Source organism: Lycorma delicatula, chromosome 13 (assembly GCF_047948215.1).
Source record: "Lycorma delicatula isolate Av1 chromosome 13, ASM4794821v1, whole genome shotgun sequence".
Classification (NCBI taxonomy): domain Eukaryota; kingdom Metazoa; phylum Arthropoda; class Insecta; order Hemiptera; family Fulgoridae; genus Lycorma; species Lycorma delicatula.
The window spans coordinates 52,104,947-52,116,517 of NC_134467.1; the positions used below are offsets into that span (position 1 = coordinate 52,104,947).

At 29.0% G+C, this 11,571-nt stretch overlaps 1 protein-coding gene across 3 annotated transcripts in view; it reads right to left on the minus strand.

Moving 5' to 3' along the window:
* Arf1 (ADP-ribosylation factor 1) overlaps nt 1-11,208 on the minus strand; it is a 32,648-nt gene extending 21,440 nt beyond the window's left edge. The window contains exons 1-2 of one of the 3 annotated variants that reach the window (XM_075381739.1): nt 11,079-11,208; nt 3,087-3,255 (exon numbers count right to left, since the gene is read on the minus strand). In XM_075381739.1, the coding sequence (XP_075237854.1) occupies nt 3,087-3,234 (148 nt within the window). In that variant the 5' untranslated portion in view covers nt 3,235-3,255; nt 11,079-11,208. Of the gene's footprint in view, nt 1-3,086; nt 3,256-10,832; nt 10,950-11,078 lie in introns of those variants that run through there. The other 2 variants (XM_075381741.1, XM_075381740.1) reach the window with 2 other exon arrangements.
* Between the last annotated feature and the right edge of the window lie 363 nt (nt 11,209-11,571).

The window sequence follows — 11,571 nt, forward strand, 5'->3', positions numbered from 1 at the left end:
CAACCCCATTGGACAAGGAGGCATCATGCTACCCATATTCCCCCCAAGAGGATATACAAGATACCAAGTGAAAAATACCCTACCTCATTTTATTTTCCCTCAGATCATCAACCACAAAGGGTGTGTGAGGGTGTTGACCAAATGTATGTAACTGAATTGTACGCTAAAAACAGATGCGTATTTATCTATTAAGTGAATGGTATTTAATTGGATACACAGAGATAATTTCTCTAAGCAAGTTTTACACGAAAAAAAAATGAACTACCTACATTAAATAAATTACAAGAACTTCAAATGAGTATTAAATTTAAAGGTTCTAGACCTACACCAGTAGTTATCTGAAAAAGTATGTAAATGGTGTAAAACTGATAACAAGAGGGAATTTTTGACCGACGAAGAAGACATCTGGTGGAAGAGGTTAGAATATTTAAGAAAAACGGCGGAATGTAGAAAAGAATATTCTTCAATGTGTATTTTGGTGAATTGTATTTTTTAATGTCAAGCTCAACGACAAAATTGTGGTCAGATGAACGGTGGTTGGATGAAGTGATACCAGAATAAAAGTGGCGATTAATAAAGATGATCAGATAATCATAATCCAGCTGGAGGAGAAATGGGGTTCATTCCGAATGTGGTATTAACTTGGAGGTAATCTCTTCTAGAATTACAAAAAAAAAAAACAACTTAAGACAAACCCAAAACACTTTTAAAAAGTGGCAACTATCATGACAGCAACAACAGTAACAATTTCATAAAGTGGGTATCTGAAAAATTAATTCCTGGTCTTCACCCCCCCCCACCCCTACAAGTGGTTAGATAATGCACCATACCACAATTCACTTCTAGAGAAGCCTCCCCCCATTCAAATGAGAGGAAAAGCACCACGATTAATTGGTTAAAAAAATAATAATATTCAGTTTAATAAAGCTATATTAAAATCAAAATTGTAAAACATCATTAAATCATATAGAAAATCAAAAGTAAAGTACTATGATGAACTATGAGTAGTACTGTGTGGTGACACACAGACATCAGGTTTTGCAACTTCCACCTTACAATCCCGTTTCAAATCTGATCGGGATGGTATGGTCGGCTATGAAAAGATATGTCGGTAGTAACAACAAAACTTTTTAAAATAGGATATTAAAACATTAGTCGAGGAAAAAATGAAAGTGAATAAGGATGACCGGAAACCACATTGCGATAAGAAAAGGCTGAAAATAAGTATAATATGGAACCGCTAATCATCGAAATGATGGAAAAATTTACCATACATCTAGAGAGTGACTGTTCCGATAAAGACAGAGAAGATAGTGAACTTGCACAGGAACTAGACACATAATGCAAATTTCAAGTAAATGTTAAAAAAAATAATAATAATAGTCAATCTACAATGAAAACAATCGTACAAAAAAGAATTTGGAAATTCTAAATATTGTACAAAAAATAACTGTACATTTAATTTAATGTAATTATGGATACAATATACATTAAGGCACTGGTTAAGATTTTTTTTTAGTTTAAAAATACACCTAAATTAAAATTTTTGTTTTTGCAATCTTTATTGAATTATCAATACTAATTATGTAATAATGAATCGCTAATAAAACACTACACAGTTAATAAATTAAATGCGCATAAATAAAACTATGATTATTATTGTTGTTGTCCTATTAGATAAGTGTAAATGATTTCAGATTCGGTAGTAATACAGTCTATATCTTCTCTAACACAAGCTTTTATTTTCACTACATGCACTGTAGTAATATGAACTTTTGTATTAATATGTATATGAAATGTTTAAATTGTCAGTCAACCCTTTTATTATCAGAATGACACCTCACTTATTTGAATAGAACGATAAAACAGCTGTGACATGACTGAAATAAGTGGGATGCAAAACTTATCTGTAAAAATACAGGCATAAAATTGTCAAGACTCAATAATTTCCAATCTGCACACTTATACAAGCAGGTAAGGTGGTATCCGATTTCACATTCATTAGTTTTCTTATATTTAATGTACAAAATTTAATTTACATGTCTTCTACGAGAAATATACAATGGTTTATTAATTTTTAAATGAGGTAACATTGTCATATTTGGTACCAGGTAGTGAAATATTGCCGATTGATTTAACACTGTCCGATTGATTTCTAGAATTATTTACTAAAATCAATTTTCAAAATAATTTCCTATTTGTATTTAATAATTTATTTGATCAATTTTAAGTAAAAATAGCCAATAATTAAAATTTAATGGTATATTTGAAATAAAGGTCCGTCCAGAGTGAAGCCAGTAAAGTTAAGCAACTCTTTGCCAATTTTTTTTTCAAATGACACTATAGCACGCTTGAAACAACTTATAACTTCATATAATAGTAAAACCACATCGATAAATATACTACTTGTTTCACAACAAAATGCAATATGTTAATTTTTTATTTTAATCTATCTCCCCCCCCCCAGACACCACTCTTCCTTTTTCTGTCTTGCCTTCGGAACCGCTGTAAGGTATTACTACTTCAGAAGACGAATAAGATATGTATGAATGTAAATGAAGTGTAGTATTGTGCAGTCTCAGGTCAACCATTCCTGAGATGGGCGCTTAATTGAAACCCAACTGCAAAAGAACACTAGTTAGTTATCTATGATCTACTATTCAAATCTGTAAAAAAATAACTGTCTTTACTAGGATTTGAACCAAGAACTCTCGATTTCAAAATCAACTGATTTGCGATGAGAGTTCACCACTCTGATGAGAGTCCAGTCATCACTCTGTGATTATCAAGCAGTCATTGAGGAGTAATTATATTCACTAAACAACCAATCTGTAAAAAAAATAAATGGCCTACAGGTATCGTAGTTGTTAAGTAATAATTATTTCATACAGAGCATAATAATTTTCCCTCTATATTCCTATTTTTAAGCTTTGTGCTTATAACATGAATTAATCATCAATCAGGTGATGTTAGATATTTTTTTGGCAAATTCTATCTAAAATTCATTACTTTTGAATAAAGTTAAAAAACGTCTAATATTTTCTACAATAATTATAATAATACAAATAAAATACTGCATTATTTACCTATAGTTGGTATAGTTGTGACTATCTCTCCTAGTTTTAGTTTGTATAAGATGGTTGTTTTACCAGCTGCGTCTAATCCAACCATCAGTATCCTCATCTCCTTTTTGCCGAAAAGGCCTTTAAATAAATTTGCAAACATATTCCCCATCTTGTGATTTTTCTATATTACCTAAAAAAAAAAAATTAACATGAAAAAAATTTTTATTATCACAGGGTGGGCAATTTAAAAACCAAAATGCAACAAACTAAACACAGTTGCAACGTGAACATTTTATGAATGACATGAAAAATTAATTTAAATTCTGTATTTACATTAGCAAAGGTCTACACAAAAGATGTTTAAAATGAGTGCTCTGCACTTTTGTGCTTGAATGATCATTTTGAGTCATCCATCAAAAGACATTTTGTCGATGTCATCGATTTCTTGTCCTTCAAATAGTCCCAAAGGCAAAAATCGTAACTAGGCAAATCTGGGGAACTGTCTGCAGAGGCACTCAATATAGTGATTATTTCTTGTTATTGATCATTTTGTGCTTATATATAAAACACACACACCTTTTTATTTAATTCTACATGACATAACCACAAAGTGGAACAGGATATTTCCAAAATTAGGGATAAAAACACACGTGTTAAATAATTTGAGAAAAACGCAATCAAACACTTCATTAGGAATAAAGATAAAAATGCAAATTTATTCACTTATGATTAAAAATCGATAAAATTTTTCTATGAGACATTCGGCTTAATAAAATCCATTCTATAATAACAAATTACTTTAAGACACCAGATAAGATAAGATAACACATTTTATTAAATAAAATTTTGTATTAATATAAAACGCTTCTATATGTTAAAGAAACCCCAATTTAAAACAAATACAATTAAAAAAGGGTACATTAATAGCAAATTGTAATTAAATTTTGATAAATTTATGTAAATACAAGACCATTTTATTTCCACTTGCCAGCATTCTCTAGTTCAAAAACAAACAAAGGGGCCTCTGTTAAAAACACATACTGCTAATCAGTGCATTTAATTTGTATGTTTTGTTTACAAAAATACACTGTATTGTCATCAAACTTTTGTTTGAAGTGTTACATTCATGTTTGTTAATATGCATTCATTGCTCTTTTAGAGATGAAAACAATCATAATATAATAGAAATCATGAACAGTTGTAGCAGTTTACTAATTTTTTGTCTGTATCAAACTTCTTCTCTTTTTTTAGAAAGAGGGAGGTTGGAAAAAACAATTTTACAAGATTACGGTTCAGTTAATTTAACAAGTAAACCTATTAAAACAATGCAAGCCAATCTTGCTTGAACCACTGAATGAGCTTATTAAGTATAAAAACAATACAAAATCTTTAACTTTAGTATTCAAATGGGACTTTGAGAGGGGCCAATAGCCCATCCTTATCTTATTTTACGTCAAGTATCTTCCAACCAATAGGTTAACATTTTAGGATTTTAAACTTAAGTATTTGCATTAAATATCAGTGGCCGGTAACAAAACTATCTCAATTTATTTTCACTGTATGGCATTTTACTCGATTCGATTACAAACAATGAGAAAAGCACTTTGAATCATTTTTTTTAATGTAAACTTTTAAAAATAAACAGTATGTTTTTATATGTATGAGTACACATAAAAATTCTTTGAATGTTAAATGCAAATAAAGAGCTACGTTAAAGAGTTATTTACACAAGTTGGAGAATAACGTTACATTCAAAAATCTTTTATAAAAATTCAACTTAAAATCTAAGACTAAACAGCCAACTTTGTTAAACAATCATTAGCAGTAGATACTGAGGAGGAAAAAAAGCAGAATAAAGTAAATAAATAAAAAACATTGCCAAGTAACTAATAATTAAAAAAATGATGGCTGTTTTAGGCAATCCCAATAGTATGGTTAATTTCGCTTAAAAATATTTAAACCAATTATACTTCCAATTTAGATTGGATAAATTAAAACATTTCTAAAAAAAAAGAAGATAAATATACCATAAAATAACACATATATCTTGTCATACCGTAAACAAAATTAGATGGGAAAGATAAGAGTTTAAATCTTCTTGTAATTCAAAACTTATGGAAAAAGGTTTTTAAAAAATATATTCACAAAAGCTAGTAGATACTGGTCTCTCATCATTTTTCAAAAATGAAGTTTCTGCATCAATAAATTTCCTAATAGATTCCTAAAAAGGACAGTTTTTGAAAACTCTCATTTATAACGAATTAATTTTACTACAGGTTTTTAAAACGATGCTGAACCCCAGCCAATTTCTCCCATTTTCTATATTAACAATCACCCAAACTATCTTTTATTCTAAAATCAAATTTTCTTTCTGACAACCCTAGGTATTTAAAGTGTATTTTTTTTTAATGCAAAGCAGAGGGATTCAATTTTTGTCTAAGTTTTTTCTGATCTTATTTCTCTATCCTTTTAGATTTTAAATAAAATTCTACTGAACAGTTTTTAGGCATAACCTTATTTTCAAATTTATTTGAATCTTTAAACTTTAAAAAATTTAGTGAATAGGGTAGAATTTTTACTTTTCTTCATCAAAAAGAGTAACAGTGGAACTTAATAGTTTTTATCATATTTTTATTAACAATTAGATTCTCTCCTGACCCCAAAGGCAATGGAATCATGCAGAAAATAAAAATAATTTTTTTTTTATCTTCATTCCCTTTAGAGCAGCAGTAACATTTTTACTTACGGTGAGCAACTGGACAGGTTATTATTAAAAGGCTGAACTTAAAACATAATGAAAAACCTCAAACTCTTTTAAGTGCGACCTAAGGATGGAAACACAATTAGAGATTGTACAAGGACCAACACAAACAGAATGATTCAAAGATATAAGTAATTTAACATCAGAAAATGTTCTCTTAAAAATAGAAATTTTTGTAATACTTTTTTTGTATTAACTTACAAATTTAGAAGTACCCGGCTTAACTACTTTAAATTTTTACATTTCGTTAAATCAAATTTAATATTTTATGCACTACAGTTGTGTTGCGTTATGAACATAGTACAGTTTAATTAATTATATAGGCATAGTACGCATGCGATTAATCATTATCAAATTGATCATATTGAAATACATATAAGATTGATAATAAGATTATTCAGTTCTAAATACTATACTTTTCCGACTTCCAGTGTATGTGAACCGTAAATTTCTTTACAAAACCAGAAATGATCAACCATATTGCAAAGTAAAATAAGTTTTTTATTGTACAACTTAAATGTAAATCATATCCTGTAAGTACTAATGCTAATCAATATTCATCGTAATTACTTCAGGCCGGTAACAAGTACACAAAGCAAAAATTTATCATATATCTAATTTATCATCTAAGCCCACATTCAACAAGCAAGCAGAAAATTAAGGTTTATCATTTAACATCTTTAAAATCTTCCAATACAATAACAGTGCTTTTATAATACAATTTATAGTTTTAAATAAATTTGTCAGAAGATCTTTTACATCATTAAGTAGTACAATACTCCCCAGTAATGCCACTGGCAATTTGTTTCCTTACTGCTCTTTTCTCAATTATATAATTTTATCATTTTTTTCTCTATAAATTATTAATGTATTTATGACATTTATATTTCTGTTCAACTATTTTACGGGAACCACTTGGTCCTATACTTGCAATGTTAATAAAAGTTAATTTTTCTTAGCAATCATCACAGCTATCAACATGATTTCTGTTTTGTTTTAAAGAATACATCTTATAAAAATAATGTATATTTTTAATTTTTTTTTTTACAAAAATTGATTTTTTAAAAGTTTTTTGTTGCATTTTGAAATTTTGTGCTGTACTTTAAATATTGTTAGTTCCAGTTATACAGCTTTTTGAGCTGAAGAAGCCAAAACAAAATTGAAGGTGATATCTCTAATAGTTCTAGAAAAAAAACTAATAAAACCACTGAAAAAATAAATTTTTAGGCCATTCCTGTTTTGGTACATTCCTACCACATAAGATGGATTTTCACCTTCCTTTTCCTCAATCAGATCTAACCTCAATCAAAAAGTTCTAACTGAGCTTTTTCTGCCTGCTTTATTCGTCGTAGGTTCAACGACCTCATTACACTGACAATGTTTACTAGGTTCGTCCAATTTTTTCAAGCAATTTACATTTTGCAATATGTCCTATGTCCATCATTGAAATGAATTACAGCTTGATACACCAACTTTCAATGTTGTTTGCTGTATAAATGTATTCTTGGGCGCATAACTCCTATTACATAATTTAGCAACTCATTAACATTTTGTTTTTCCTGGAAGGCATTTTTCTAGCAACTCAGGGTTTGTTACATCTTGAAAACTGGTTTTATAAATTGCATTGTTTTTTGGGGCAAATGGAAACGATCATCGTGGTTATATTTTTCTCCTCTTCTCATGGCTTGTTGGAACTTGCACCAAGTTCCATCCACATTTGGACACGACTGATGTAGTGGATTCTCGTTTGATGAAATTGTGTGAAAATACTCAGCCCAAACTGCCTTTAAATCATTAACAGTTTTATTGGTGTTTCTTCTAATTGCTGGTCCATAATAGGTCTGTAGTTAAAGGATGGAAGCATCAGTTAAATTATGTCTACCCTTAAGCGGAGTTCCAGCAGGCAGTTTCTTGGTTTTCTTTTTGAGGTTTATTAAACTGGAGCCCATACACTTCTGAATGCATCCTACGCATTGGATTTTATTTAATACTACATCATTCCCATTAAGACACTTCAGCAAAGGCCTTACTATCACCATTGCCAAAGAATTCAGTATAATGAATATTGTAAGATGGTATAGATCGTTGAAAGTTTTTACAGCTCCAGCTACCTTCACTGCCCCAGTTGATCCTGAACTATTTGCAATGCTATTATTGTTCGGTTTATCTTTACGATTATAATTTGTTGAAATTATTTCAAAATAAACTATTTTTCCAGTTAAGGATGCAGAAAATACTTCATTCGGGGAAGTGTGTCCACGTTTCTGCCACGTCCCGTCAATAGCTGCTGCAAAGCCTCTATTACTATCATTCTGTAAAAGTTCCTTTGATGGTATTTCTCATAGAATCTTTGCACACAAGTTCTGAAATAGATTGTAAATAGTTGGAATGTATACGAAACAAGTTCACAGGACTGAGATTCATAATAGCACATAAGTTATCAGCTGCCGCTCTGCCTTTTCCTATAATACATAGACCATAAACTTACCTAAGGTTTTTAAGTCATAGAATTTTTTTACTTCCATCATTGACTGTAGTTTCTATAACTTCACAGTTTTCAGAAATCACTTTTCCTTGTGTTTTTCATTAACACAACACAAAGTTATTTCAATAGTAGTCCAAACAATGATCTCCTTTGTTGTAAGCATAAATATTCAGATAGGCTAGCAAACATTTAAATTTGTGCATTATTATTTCAATTTACAATCTACTATTAATATTTCATAATGATTTCACTTTCGATTTGAAAATGCATCAATTTTTGACAAAATTGGAAGTTTTCTGAAAAGAGCTATGCCTTGGGTCACTATGATTTACAAATGTTTCAGAAAATAGTCAAAATTCTATGTCATCAATACTTTTAATAGAAGACTAGGCTGCTGCCATGTCAGAAATTTATTTTATAAAACTTACTTCAACATTTAAATTGTTTAAAAAATAATGTGCTTTTACTATAGTAAAATATTTAATGGTTTTTATTCAAATTTGTATATGGTGTACAGTATTATTCAAACAATTTCTTCAGTAAATATTATTCTCTACAAATAATATGGCCTTTCAACTGAAAACTTAGGAATTAAAAAACAACTAATAAATGTTTATAATAATTTGATTAAACCTTGATTCTTCCTCTGTTGAAATGTTAAATATTTTAACAATTTAATGTAAATGCCACCAAAAGAGAAAGTATGATGATTTTACTTGCACACTCATTTTGACATGTTACATCATCTATGAATCATTATTAAAGTAAAATTCATTATACTCTGTTTTCCTGGTATTTTCTAAAAAATTTGTTGAAATTTTGAAACAATGAAAGAACTGTTAAACTAAACTATTCAAAATCGTTCATTATACATAAGTTTTTTTAATAATTTATCTTTCATAATAATGAACCTGAAAACCTATATTTCTCACATTTTGAGAAATCCTACATGCACCAATAATTATTTATTTTATACTTCATAAAATCCAATATATTTGATATTTAACTTTTTTTAAATACAATTTTAAAATCATTATCCACATTTAAAAATTTTATCAACATATATATATATAATGTTAATAAAATTGTTAAGTATATATATCACAAACACACACACAAGATTTTATATTTTTAAAATAACCATAAAAGCATTTATTTTACAAAATCACAGTTAAGGAATACTGGTTGGTGCCTACATTAGATGTGTATACCCTGTAAACCATGAGGAATAATATTCTTTCACATGCTTATTATCCATGCTATCTCTGCTGGGCTGATTAATCTACATTATAGTACACAAAGATTAGTAATAAATATATCTGCATGCTCTAGGGAGTCATCAGAAACAGTTTAGTCACTTTAAAAACCACTCACAAAAACATGTAACTGTTTTCATTGAAACCATTCAAAATCATTTATTAGCATTTAAGTACAATGAATTTGATAGAGAAGGTTGAAAACTGTACAAAAAAAATATAGCCAAAAATGAGTTATTATACAACACACTGAGACATGAAAATACAAGTAAAACTTCCAGTAACACAAAACCAGAAACTAAAGCATCAATGAAAAAATAAGACAGAAAATGTGTTAAAAAGAATGTTTTAAAACAGTTAATTATAATCACCCACTTGTTAATAAAAATAAATTTTCACACTAGTCATAAAAAACACATAAATTTCTTCTCATAAAGTCTACTACAATTTACAAACACTTGGAAAACTGCGAACAGCTAGTAAAAATTTAACACTGAACCTAACTGTTAGAAAATGGTGAATCCCACACCCTAATAATAAATAGTATGGAGGACGTGTATATGCAATTACGATGAAACAAAAAAATAAATAATGTAATACCAAAATATAAAATTGAGTTTGGAAAATTCACACAAATTTATAGGCACAAAGAAACCACAAATTTAAGCTTACATGTAAACTAGACACTACTTAAACCTAAATAACCTAAAACGATTGGCTTAACATTAGAATGTATAAATAGTTATTCTATCGGATTAATACGTTTCTCGAGTAAAAAAACTTGAGAACGGAAAATCTATGGATTTCGGCCATACACAATGAATTACTACAAAATCTGCTACCCGCCCAACGGCCACGTTTAAAATACAAAAATTAAAACCAGAAATAATGTTAATAAAGACTTTGATAAAATTAGTAAAATATTACGTATAATAAAATCTTGCATTATACGACGTAAGATACATTTACAACTTGACCGGATAAAACTCCACGCAGCAGAAACAAAAAGAAACTTATTTCATTGTTTAACAAAGCTATATAAAAATATAAATAATAAACAAAATTCAAACGAAAGCACATAACTATAAACATACGCGATTAAGCAATAATACAATAACTATTCCAATAATAACCAAATGCTACGACGTACAGAAAACCCTACCACACTTTTATACACCAAGACGATTTGACAGTCTTAATAATCTAACTGTCAACCACATTACACCAAACATATCTCATTCAATTACTATAAATAAACTACTTACTCACAATCAAAAGAACATAAAGAAATACAACCGACAATTGAAAATTAATGCGGTGGACAATAAATGCGCGTATAGGCTACAGCAACAACGAAAACTGTACAGAAATGATATCCAGTACATCCAAGGACTCCTCCCAATAAACTGAAAATTATGTTAGATAATCATAATAAAACGACAAAATTGACGTTAAATCACACAAAAAAATATTTTTTGTAAAACAGTTTCATATCTGATGGCCATTCTTACCTTTTGTATATTAAAATAATTAAACCCTACGTATTAACACACTAGCTTCCGTCCGAAAACGGTAATAAAAGATGGCGGACGTGGATCAAAAAAGATTCGTGGTTCATGCCACGTATAGGGGTTCCCAAAATGACACGATTGGATGATTCACAGTCACGTGCTTTATAGGTTTTTGGATTCACTTCTAGTTAAGTATAAAATTATTTTTATTATTTAGTTCGCACTCAAATAATATTACAACTTAAAAACATAAGAAATGCATAAGAACTATTGTAAATTAACTTCATCAGTATAATTAATCAGCATAAATAGAATAATTAATCTTATATTACATGACATAATACCCTTACCTAACACATTAATTTACAGTTTTTAAATCTAATTTTGTAACTTTCAGGTAAGAGGTAAACTTCTCACACAGTTTGATGTTTGTAAATAAATATGTGTAAAATCTTGTGTAAGTTATTTTTTTCTTTTTTATATGGAGGAGATT